Source organism: Brassica napus, chromosome A10 (genome assembly GCF_020379485.1).
Source record: "Brassica napus cultivar Da-Ae chromosome A10, Da-Ae, whole genome shotgun sequence".
Taxonomy (NCBI): Eukaryota; Viridiplantae; Streptophyta; class Magnoliopsida; order Brassicales; family Brassicaceae; genus Brassica; species Brassica napus.
This window is the reverse complement of record NC_063443.1, coordinates 1,389,254-1,402,095: the sequence shown is the minus strand read 5'-3', so window position 1 is coordinate 1,402,095 and position 12,842 is coordinate 1,389,254. Positions and strand designations below refer to the sequence as shown.

Genomic DNA, 12,842 nt, shown 5'->3' with positions numbered 1-12,842 from the left:
CTCGAGATAAGTAACCTATAAGACAAGCTTACGGAATGTTTGAGATGATGATAATGACACTTATTTTGGATATTTATTAGCCGCTATTGGTTGAAGATAGTTAAACCCTTTAATTTAACCCGATTATCTAAAACATTAATTTTAATACGCAACAGCATATAACTTCCACAAAACAAAAACTAAGATTTTGGGTCTATTTGTATATCATCGTTATAGGTTATAATATATAAATCGTTTTAAAATTGTAACACAAATGATCTATATCAGTTCTTCGTTTAGCTTATAGGTTTGACTTCTTGGATATATACACTGCGTATTGTGCGTGTGTGTACCCGTACCCAGGGAATGTAACAATCGTAGCAGAACGGGATGTCAAACACATTTGAAAGCAACGTTCTCAACTTGCCAGCTTGAAAAATTAGAATCGGATTTGGATGATGTCAATGGGTAAACTACAGTTGTAACTTGGTCCTCATGGTCCCCAATACTGACAAAATGAAATGAATGGTTTACATATCCTTTGTTATTTGATGTCATATACTATGAAGTTTTCGGACCGACACAAACGAAAGATAATATATTCATGAGTTGATGATAGAAAACAGTTTTACATTCATTCTTAGTTTCCTACTGTAAAAAATATTTATTTTCTTCAATGATTAGGAGTCATCAGCATTTGACTCAGAAACCACATTTCAAAACATAAAAGTATTGCAGAGTGTGGTTATAGTTAGATATCATGCTTCTCGAATTAAACCGTTCTGGCATGTTTTTTTTATTTTGTGTAATAAATGTTATTTGGACGCTGTTACTAGTAACAAATCAATCCGCAACTCTCCAAAACCACCCCACAACATGACAGAAAAAAAAGAGTTTTATTGTCTCTTGAGGGGTTAATAAACTTTTTCAGAAAAAAAAAAAAGAAGACTAACATCTTAGAAAGGTGAAGGAGGTACTTCAATGGTGGTTCCAGCTTGAATCTGACCCCAACCAATCAAACGCCAATGCTTCTCCACACGCCTACTCAGAGCCACTTTCTCTCCTTTGCTGGTGCACACCGGCGCGGTTAGTTGCAGCTTAGCCAGATCGTTCTTAACTCCAACAACTTTGGCACCAGTCGACATGGAACCGATGTTGAGCATCAGAATCTCTCCCTTTGTTAGCTTTGACACTTTCCCTTGCTTCTCTGATCCCTTTGTTCTCACTCCCAACAGTCGCCGTAGAAGAAAGAAGTTCACCTACAACAAAAACCGAATTAAATCACCTACCAGTTAAGAGACTTTAATGCTGTTACCATGACTTGTTGTTTATACCTCGAGTTCAACAAAGACATCAGGAAGCGAACCGATTTCACCAAGGACTTGACCAACCAATCGATCAGCACGAGTAAGAGTTGGGTCCATTGTTGTTCCAACTCCAATTAAACCTCCAGGAACTGCATACTGAAGCTCGTTCTGTTCTGCGTAGAGTGAAATAATGCGAGAGTAGATTGGAGTGCATTTTGGGTTGCCACGCTCGTCTTTGACAACAATCCCAGGTCGGATCTCGATTAATTGGTTGACCTTCAAAACACCCTACAAGAAGAAAATGTTAGTTAGAGACAGCATTTACACACACATATTTTGCGCAAAAAAAAAACACACACACATATAACATATAAAGCTTGATGAAGCTAGAAAATATCAGCAAAACACAAACAAGTTGTACTCGAGAGATCAAGGGAGAGAGATATATACCCGGAGGATACTTCCACCTGCAACTCCGCCTTTAATGTCATCAACTTCGAACCCAGGCTTGTTGACATCAAAAGACCGAATCACTATCATGTTTGGTGGTGACACAAAATTTCTCTTAGGGATTGGGATCTTCTTGACAATGTACTCGCATACAACATCGATGTTGTACTTAAGTTGTGCTGAGACGGGGACAATAGGCGCACCATCGGCGACAGTGTTCTGCAAAACATGATGTAATGAAATATTAGAACCAAGTTCCTGATAAGTTTAACCAGCTAATGAAAATGAGAATGCAACAAGAGATTCTTGAAGGATGAAGAAAACCAAACCATTATAAATTTCTGAATGGCTTCGTGCTGGTTAATGGCAACGTTCTCTTGAATAAGATCAATCTTGTTCTGGAGGATTATGATATGCTTCAGCTGCATAATCTCAACAGCAGCAAGATGTTCAGAAGTTTGCGGTTGCGGACAAGTCTCGTTTGCAGCGATTAGAAGTAGCGCACCGTCCATGATAGCTGCTCCGTTGAGCATTGTCGCCATGAGAATATCGTGCCCCTAAAGACACAATAAAACAAACAGATCATTCATATCTCAATAGCAATTTTAAGAAAGAACGATGAGAAACATAATAAAAATCATCATACCGGGCAATCCACGAACGACACATGCCTCAACAGTTTCATCTTAGCGTTCTCAAATCCAGGGACATCACAATTTGGACTGTCTTCCTTCCCACTTCCATATGCCCTAGAAGAACATATACATTGTTAACACTATCCAACACACACAACTTTATACCAGAATTTAAAAAAAGAAAAAACTGACTTGTAGCACATTGGTCTAGGGCATTTGTCATCCTCGCATTTATAAATCTTTGCATTCGCATAACCAAGTTTAATGGTGATGTTACGCTCCAATTCATTCTTGAAACGAACAGTCTGCACATGAGGCGGATACATCAACTCCTCCATGGAATCAATTCAAGAGGCATCATAATCAACTTACTTACCTGCACACCAGAAATAGCTTTGACAACAGTGGACTTCCCGTGAGCGACATGTCCAATGGTTCCTGAGATTACAACACTTACACAATCTTTAGCTTTCTTCTACTAATGCACAAATGGTTACCTTCTTTGGCAAAAAAAGGTTATACCAATATTGATAGTAGCCTGGCGAGAAATGACCTCAGGAGAGAGAGGATGAAGCACAGCCACATCCAATTTACTAAGATCTTGCTCCGCCAATCCCTTGTTTCGAGCCATTGCGAGATTGATTATCGAAGTTCTTTATTCCCCTGCTTGAATCAAATCAATCAGGAGTAGTATGAAGAAATTAGGGTTTGCCAGATTCAAAGATTCTCCAAACACTAAGTTCCGTTACCCTAAACATCTAAAACCTAATCGGAAACTTTGCAATTAATTAGATCCCCGAGTAGCCTAGCTTAGCTGGTGACTTGAGAAGATGTGATTCGAGATCGAAACAAACCTGAGCGATGCGAAGAGCAGCGATTCTTTTTGGCTGGGAGAGATTTGAAGAGAGTAAGAAAGCGGCGCAGGTAGAGGAGGAAGAAGACGACGACGAACAAATGGTGCTGCTGCTCAATGTTTTTTTATTTTATTTTATCCAAGGGTTAACCCTTTTCTTTTTTTTCCTACTTATTTATCATTATTATTTTTAATTGTTTCCAAAATTATTATATTTCTCATATTAGTTACCAGTTTTAATTTTTTTTATATGAATGACATCCTTAAAATTAGAGTTGGTTACATAAGTACTAGAGCCGGGGTCCGCGCTTCGCGCGGATAATATGTTTTATTAAAGTAAATTTTTAAATTTTTGTAGTTTTAAGTATCAAATATTGGAAGTTAAGTTTTGTTCGTTGTAGAATTAACCATAGAGTTTTTGTTTGAATGCGATGCGGTGATCAGTTTCTTTTTTCTAAACAATAGTAAGTTTGAAAAATATATGGTTGTTTGCATTGAAGTGTAAATTTTAAAACAGTTGACTGGTGTCGGTTTCCGTCTTGTGGTTTGATCACATTTGGAGGTATGCCATCAGGCTTAGGATAACAGTTTATTTCTCTTTTGAAAGCGTTGTATGATATCTATGTCGTTGTCAAAGTAAAAGCGCGATATTGGTATGGTTGTGAGTGATAGTTTCCCTGAAAAGTGAAATATTTATAAGCATTTAGTTAGACATAAACTTTATGTTTAGTTGATTACCTTCATGTAACCTTGGAATGATACTTGTGATAATTATGATTTGGTTTTTCTTGGTAGATACGCGATTTAACTCCCTAAAATTAGCCGCCTCATTGTCCCATATAGTTAGACGGACCAATTTGGATCTACAAAAAATTATTGTATTATATATTTATTGCTTAACACAATCCAATAATGATTTTTGTATATGTGTTGTGGTTATATAAATCACTTCCTTGGATGAGGCATATGCGGCCAACAACATCTGTGGGGAATAATTTGTTTTTAGCGACAAAAATAGAGAATTTATTTGTATGTGTGATAGGTATGGTTTTTTTTTTGATTTGGGAGGAAGTTGGTTGCACTTGCTAAGCTGATCAACTGGGGATAGCGTTGGGGCCGGAAAATGTATGAAGGAATCGGTGAAATGTTTTCTTGAATCAGTGTTATAGTTGTTGTCTCATTAATATTGATTAAGTATGGTTGAACGGTAAGCATGTACCATCGGTTATTGGGAAGAAGATTAAAATATTTAATGTGATAAATTTTTCCTTCCTCGAACCGTTGGTACATTGTGTCAGAAATAGGCACCCGCCATTCCATTTTTTGTCCTGTTGAGTGGTTAAAAGCAATTATTTGAAATGTTGTTAGAATAATTAAAAGTAAGTATTTTTAAGACAAACCTAGATGTCAAGATAAATGAAAGTTGTTCCTAGAAAAGCATTTTTATTTGTGTGATTTGTGATGGGCCACATCCTAATGATCCTAGCGATAATTGGTTGCGGTCCGAGGTTGTCGCTCCACTTGTTGTGAACTTCGGCTAGAATTACAAAAAGATAAATTGAAAACAAAAATAGAGAAAAATTGCAATTTAAAAATCAACTAAAAAAATTATTTAAATAAATTGTATTTTGAAAACGTATAATCTAAGACTATTACTTAATTATTATTTGTTTAATGTTTTTAAATATTTTTTAATTAAATTTTATATATCTAGGGTATAAGGGTCATTTTACCTATTAAATGAAAAATTTTGGTTATTCTATCAAAACTTTCCTTCTTTATCACAATTTTTTTTGGTTTGTTTTTTAAAACATATTATAAACAAATAAAATTTAATAATATATGAAAATAAAATTTCGGTTGTATAGGGTTTTTCGAGTTTTTGGTGGTGCTGGAAAATAATTGGTCATTGTGACTTTAATCGTTTTAAAATATAAAGTAAGTTTTAAAATATGCAATTAATATATGTTTTTTGTATGGTTTAAAACTAATAAGATGTAAATAATGAAGAATATATTAAAACTAAAAATATATATAACCAAATTTATGATAAACATAGTCAAACGGTTCATAATTTGTATGTTAAATTAAAAAACATCTTCTAGATAAAAAGAAAAATCTACACTTGTATTTGTGCATTAAATGAAAAAGGGAAATAATAGGAAAAGCTTCTTTGCAAACAATAGAGTGCATTAACAACTTGTATATTTTGTTTATTAGAGTTTTGGATAAATAATTAATATTTCAATAATAATAATGTTTTCATTCAAAAATGATAATATTTAAGTTGAAGATGAGATGAAGAGGAAGAGAATCACGATGAGATGGAGTCGGTGATTAGGGCTAGAGTGAGGATGAGTGATCTTTAGTTTTTAGAGAATTATATGTTTTAGGGCTTTTAGTATTAATGGGTTAGGGATTATGTTTTAGGGTCTTTAGTATATGAGTAATAATGGGTTAGGGTCTTTAGTATCTGAATAATAATGGGCTGTTAAAATGAAATGCTGAGAATGGTGTAAATAGGCTCCGAAATTTAGTAATAATGGGCTGCGAAAGTTGGTCTTTCAAACCAGTCCAGGATGACATGGCAGATTAGTTGGTTCTCAATTTTTTTGCCTATATGACACCTTTAAAAACTTCAATTTAGCTGCTTTTATTGACAATAGACGTGTTTGTAATACTTTCGCGGGGTCATTGACAATTAGACGTGTTTGAAATACTTTGATAAAGTAATAGGAAGTATTGTGGAGTGATTTGTTTGTTTTGTTGGAGTTGTTTATAATAAATTTTCATTTTGTGAAGAATTGTCAAATTCACTTTTCTTGTACTATCGACTTCAGCAAAAGGCACATGAATTTGTGTGTTTTAAAGATCAATCAAATTCTACTCTGTTTGGAAAAAGAAAAACAAAGTTTATGTTCAATATTTTGTTTGGCTGTAATGGACTTAACGTTAAAATATGTAAAACTTAAATCCATAGTTTTAAATAAAATTAAAATGGGCATGTTCCATGTTCTTTGATGAAGGAAAGCGGGTTTGGTCATGGAGCATTCACAAAGTTGCTCATCCTCTTACCGGTGAAAGCACACATTGAAGCTGACATGCAAACGAACCCTTTACTGCCTTTTGTTCAAACGTAAATATTCAGTTTAGGAAGATATGATGATGATAGATAAATTGATAATGATGGTCAGTGACTCAAAGTACTGTAAATTGGGTTATGGTTTGTTTTTTCTTTTTTTTGGTTTACTTAATCATCCTACTATATAAATGACTAAGATACATTTTATTGATAAATAAATAATGGAAACTTTGAATGACAACACATTCAGACCATAAAAGGAGCACAATTCATCAAATTTTATTATCTATATGCCTTTGGGACCCATAATCTCTATTGTATGCTTGAATCAGCCTCTGTTCCTCTGGTCTCAACACCTAACCTTGTCTTAACTTGAAGATCCACTTGAAAGAAACAACGTTCGTCTTCTCTAACAAAACTCACACTACCATTCATCTGCTCCAGCAGTTTCCGTGAAAGCTTAAGTCCTAAGCCATCAGGTGTGACCCATCAATTTCGTGTCTCAAACATATCACTTAGTATCTCTGAAGGAAGTCCTTTTCCAGGATGTATCATCCTACCATCAAAACAACATCAAACCTCAAGTTAAAAACACTCAAAATCTGTAAAACAGCTGCACTGTTTTGTGAAAATGGTCGGGTTGCAGGTTTCAGTGGACAAAACATGATATAGGGAAGCAATATTGTAGCCCAGAAGAAAATGGTATACAAATAACAAAACTACTGCTGTGAGAAAAGAAAAGGGATATGCATTTGATTCAGGGAAGACTTTCTTTTCTTTGGCAGTGGGGGGTAGAAAAACATACGATTCTTACCTGGTTAAAGAAACCATACATCAATGCTCTACAGTTCACACGGTATTCCGGAGATGATTTCGAATTCCCCGAGTCAAGAACTCGTTCCAAGCAAATATTTTCTTATAGAGAGCACCACCACTTTCATGGTCACATCACACACATATATTCTTCTGGAAACTACACATTATATTGAAAGAATAGCTGAAAAAGAAGTCTTTTGTAAGGTCCACCATACACAGGAGCTACACAGGAACCTCTTGTACCTGTTTATCAACACCAGATAAAGAAACGCAAGGGTTAAATGACTTGAGTTCATAAAAAGGTGGAAGGGTATAATAAATGAACACATGTAACTCACTCTCTTTTCACCAAACAGAAAAGAAAAACAGAAACTTTCTTCGACAATAAGCTTGGGACAGACAAAAAAAGGGAAAAAAATAGTAAAAGATATATAAAAACACCTGTTCTCGTCTCTTGAATTTGAAATGTTGCAAATCACGCTAGAATTTCGCAAAGAAATGATCTCACTCTTGGAGACTTCATACACCCTGTGACCACAAATTTGGCCTATCTCTCTTCTCTAAGTGATAACCAGCATGTAGTATGGTCCCAAAAACTTAATGAATCCTGAGACCACAAAAATGGGAAGAAAAAAAACAAATTGTGAGAACACGCTGTAAAAGTAAAACAATGTATGTTTCAGCGACCATAACTTGAAACAAAAGAACACAAACCAATGATGCCATAACAGAGAGTGACAAATTTGAGGCCGCCTGTGGCCTTGTTTTCTTTGTGTATCCGTTTAAGCAGCTCGTTGCATTCTTTTTTGGTATAGGCAGTGAAATCCTCACTGAGGTTAAGCTCAGACGCATCAAGCTGGTCTATCTTTAGTACTCTATATACTCCATTACCATTCCAACCAATCATATAGAAATTCTGAAGACAACTAAAAAGAATGGATAAGAAACTACATAAGCATGTAATCATGTGCTAATCAATTATATATGGTTTACTGATAAACTTTTATATTCAAGTTAGGACGGGATACCTCTCTCAATGTTCCTTGATGTTTAGCAAAAACCTCATTGTCCTTTATTTGAAGGTCAGACTTCTCAGATTGAAGCTTCTTGTAATCAGAAACTGAAGGACTTCCTAGCTTTTGCTGGATGAATCTGAAAGCAAAACCAAAGAAGGATACAATAGTAGGGGAGCATAAACAAATTATGAAATTATACTCTTTGACCTAACTCATATTAGGATAAAGTTAATAAAAGCTATCACCTGTGTAGAAGATTATAAGTCAGTAAGTTATGGTACTCTCTTAAAAACTAATATTCACCGGTTAGAAACAAAGTAGGTGTCCATGAACTTACTCTAAAGCAGAGGAAGGCTTGTCATTCTGCTCATACAAAGCAACCAGAACTACATTCGAAACCCACATTGCGTTCCAGAACATACAAAGGAGTACAAATCAAATTATTATGTCCGATCAAACTATTTGATACAGAAACTGTTGCGATTGGTTTTAGTGATGGTGTAATATAAAAAAAAAAAGAAACATTACCTTTGGTGAAGAACTCCACTAACTCTAAATACTTCCTCAAAGCTTTTTTATTGGCTTCTTTCTCCTGATTTATGTAGAAACAAAAAAGTATATCAAAAACTAAAAGAAACAGATCTTTAAGGTCAACTCATTCTCTTCTTCCATCTCTTTTGCAAAGTGTCTTACCTTTTCATTTCCAGCTATGTCAGGCTACCCTCAGACGAGCAAAAGTTACAGTAACGGTGGTGCAAATCAACCGCCACCTCGTCAGCCACCTTACTCCTCCGGCAGAAACAATCTGTACGGCGGATTACGCAACAACGGCATCGGAGGAAGACATTTTGAGAATCTACGCTTGATAAAGAAGACAAACTGACAGAGGTTATGAAGATCCATTCTACTCTCAACCCTCTCCTATTTATAGATTTAACGTGAAGGAAACGGAGAGGTCGACATTGTTACTGGGTTTAGTATGAATAACAATTATCCCAAATTTAAAGAATACATTGAATGACAGGAGAGGTGAAGAGATGAGAGGAAGAACTTTAGTTTACAGATTAGAAAAACGGTGACGCTAGGTTGAACTGTGGAAGAATAATAACGATGAATCCCTAATCAAATTAAGTACAAAACCAGAGAATCATACCAAACTCCGAAATATTAGACCAAACCAAAACCGGTACGGAAATGGGGCCCAAAACATTAGTGACATGGCATATTGATTGGCTCATAATTTTTTTGCCCATGTGGCAAGGCTTAAGAACCAGGGATTTAGCCCCTTTTATATAGTGGGATAGGCAAGTTTCCGAATACACTCATTTATTTATATGAATTTTTTTTTATGATAGATATTTTTAAGTTTTTGTCACAAAAATAGTTTTTAATGTAAAAAATTATTAAAATAAATTTTATTAAAAAGTCAAAAAATATTTTAATTTTAGAGTTAACTAATATAGACTTAGGATTTAAAGTTAAGGGGTAGAATTTTGAGATAGGAGGTTCAAATTTAAAAGAATATAAAAAAATGTAAAAAAAACTCAAAATAAAAAAGAACTATTTTGGTCATTTTATTTTTTGAGAACTATTTTTGTGACAAAAATTTAAAAATGGTTATTTGAAAAAATTGCTCAATATATATTTTACAACAAACTACTAAGGTTTATTTACCGTATGAAATGTTAATTCAAAAAGAAAGTAGATACAATTTTATATTAAAAAAATATTTACAAATACAACAGCTAAGGAACATCATCATGTACATCAGCTTGAGTGAGCCTTGCCAGATGAATTAAATTACATATAATCTTGGGTATAAAAATCGAGAAAACGTGTAAAACAGGGTCATAATAATAATAAAAAAAAAACTAATTGGTGATAGTTATAGAGGTTTTGCAAGAACCGAACAACCAGTTCAATTCTATTGTCCCGGGTCGGCTGTGATGGCGTACATGGGCTTTTATGGTGTGTTAAGACTGGGGAGCAATAGAGCATTATGGGCCCAAATTGTCTCAAATTATATATGCGCGTATGAATAAAAAACTTGAGAAGAACACAACACTATAAAGAAGTGTGGATTGTTTTTGTTTTTGAAATGCGCTATTTAACATTATATAAAACGATGATGTTAAATCATTTTCACAATAAACGGAAACAAATTCATCAAAACGAAATTATTTTAAGAATAACCAAATGTTTCTTATTATATATTTAGATATCCATTTGGACAGCAAAATCCACTGAGGTCTTGTTTCATACGCCTAAAGGCTAAAAGGTGAGCGAGACAACGCTAGTGGTCGGTGACAAAGAAAAAGACAACTCGGCAACGTTCAAGGTGAAGTTTCTACTTTCTAGTACAGTCGTCGTTGAATTTGATGAGGTGGGCCCTTAACTGGGCCTAACTCAGACCCGTACACTTCAAAAGGAAAAAAAAGTCTCCTCTTCATAATCAGTCCCAAACTTTCAACAAACTTGATGCATACTTTCATTTACAGTCGCATTCACCAACCACCGTTACCAATTCCAGTAGGTACGAATTAACTGTCGACATAATAACAGATCAAAGGACTAGGACCTAAGTCTAAGATTACTGAATATTTTATTACACGCAATCAGCTTTTTAACGTTGTAATTTCTGTGTTAGACCATGAGCATTAGTGAACCCCCCTTAGGGTTCACAAGTATTTTTTAATATTTTTTATGTGGGTCCATGAATAGTTAAGAACCTGAATTTTTTGTTTTCTACATTAGTGAACCTAAAGAAAAAGTTCATAAAAATAAAATAATAATATTTATTATTCGTAATAATAATTTTTTTTTTCAAATTTCAAATTTTTGAGAAAACATGAATAAAATAATACATTAAAATATATTATAAATATTTTTAAACATTTTATTCAATACATAAAGAGTAGAATACATAAAACAAGAAATTCAATAACATACAAAGCTTATTCATCGTCATCACCAAACTTTTGCCATATATTTTCCATTAAATCAGCTTTCAAACGAGCATGTTTCGCTAGATCTCGAACTTCTCTGCGCATGCCTAACATATCGACATGAATACTATCCCTCCTTGTCACCCTCGAACTTCTACTTGACTCTCCTGACTCGAACTCAGATGTGTCAATTTGAGCGTATCTGTATCGTTCGTTCTCCACTATCATATTGTGCAATATGACACAAGTTCTCATTATCTTTCCTATTTTTTCCTTGTCCCATAGTAGAGCTGGGTTTTTAACAATTGCAAACCTTGATTGTAATATTCCAAAAGCCCGTTCGACATCTTTTCTGGCGGATTCTTGCTTTTTTGCAAATTTCTCGGCTTTAGGACCTTGAGGAAGTGGGATGGATTGGATAAATGTTGACCAGTTTGGATAAATTCTGTCACTAAGATAGTAGACCATACGATAAGTGTGGTTGTTGACCTTGAACTTAACTTTTGGTGCTCGGCCTTGTACGATGTCATCGAAAACCGGTGACCGATCAAGAACATTGATATCATTGAAGGTACCTGGTAATCCAAAAAATGCGTGCCATATCCAAAGATCTTGTGATGCCACAGCTTCTAAGACAATTATCGGCTTTCCCGTACCACGTGTGTATTGACCTTTCCAAGCGGTTGGGCAGTTTTTCCACTTCCAATGCATACAATCGATGCTGCCTATCATCCCTGGAAAACTGCGTACCTCTCCAACATCGAGCAATCGTTGAAGATCCTCAGCTGTAGGGCTGCGTAGATACTCATCTCCAAACAATTTTATAATTGCATTAGTGAAATTTTCCAAACATAAACGTGAAGTACTGTTAGCAAGTCGGAGATACTCGTCATATGTATCTCCTGATTGACCATATGCCAGCATACGTATAGCTGTCGTACACTTTTGAAGTGCAAATAGCCCATACCTTCCGCAAGCATTTCGTCTTTGCTGAAATTATGGAACTTCATTACTTGCACGTTCGACAATGTGGAGGAACAATGGCTTGTTCATTCGAAAACGCCTCCTAAACATTTGAGGTGGGTATGTAGGATTTTCTTGGAAATAATCATTCCATAGCTGATTGAGTCCTTGTTCACGATGTCTTTCGATATAAGCCCGTCTTTTCTGCTTGTTGGGGTGAGGATCTATCACTGAGTCGATGAAATTATCAACTACTTGGTCGACCATTTCTTCTAAAGCTTCATCAACTTCATCACTTGATGAGGAAGACATTAGTGAAATTTTTTTCCTAAAATCAGAAAAGGGGACACTACAAGAAAACGTATCTTTACCGAGGAAGTTTAACGAGGAAAAATAATCCTCGTAAAAAAACGTTGATTTTGCGAGGAAATTACGTTGAGAAAGAAAAGCATCGTTATTTCGTCGTAAGGTAACGACAAAAAAAATTCGTCGTAAAGACGATGTAAATTGACGTGGCTTTTACGAGGAAATAGTTTTTCCTCGTAAAAGCCACGTAAATTTCGCGAGTGCTTTACGACGAAATATTTTACGTGTACTTAACGAGGAAATTTTGAATCCACCAACTTGGTAGGTGGCTCACGTTTTTTTTTGGCCATACAATTAATTTTCGTCGTAATTTCATAGTAAAATTACAACTACCAGATTCGAAATTTTCTATAAATATGGATGTTGGAACATCATTTTAAACACACCAACAACAAAAAACGTGAAAGAAAAAAAAATGGCTGGCTCTGGG

At 34.9% G+C, this 12,842-nt stretch overlaps 2 protein-coding genes across 2 annotated transcripts; both read right to left on the bottom strand.

Annotated features, from left to right (window-relative positions):
- Positions 1–746: 746 nt before the first annotated feature.
- LOC106370939 (eukaryotic translation initiation factor 2 subunit gamma) lies at positions 747–3,386 on the bottom strand. Its single transcript, XM_013810939.3, has 9 exons — positions 3,226–3,386; positions 2,894–3,034; positions 2,748–2,809; positions 2,564–2,676; positions 2,383–2,485; positions 2,066–2,293; positions 1,737–1,955; positions 1,314–1,574; positions 747–1,238 (listed from the first exon to the last, which is right to left on the bottom strand). The coding sequence occupies exons 2-9, from the start codon at positions 3,000–3,002 to the stop codon at positions 936–938; spliced, it is 1,398 nt and encodes a 465-aa protein (XP_013666393.1). The 5' UTR covers positions 3,003–3,034; positions 3,226–3,386; the 3' UTR covers positions 747–935.
- Positions 3,387–6,491: 3,105 nt separating this feature from the next.
- LOC125579267 lies at positions 6,492–12,358 on the bottom strand. The gene is made up of 5 exons (XM_048743242.1): positions 12,097–12,358; positions 11,834–11,985; positions 8,667–8,730; positions 8,476–8,524; positions 6,492–8,274 (listed from the first exon to the last, which is right to left on the bottom strand). The coding sequence occupies exons 1-5, from the start codon at positions 12,356–12,358 to the stop codon at positions 8,112–8,114; spliced, it is 690 nt and encodes a 229-aa protein (XP_048599199.1). The 3' UTR covers positions 6,492–8,111.
- Positions 12,359–12,842: the final 484 nt, after the last annotated feature.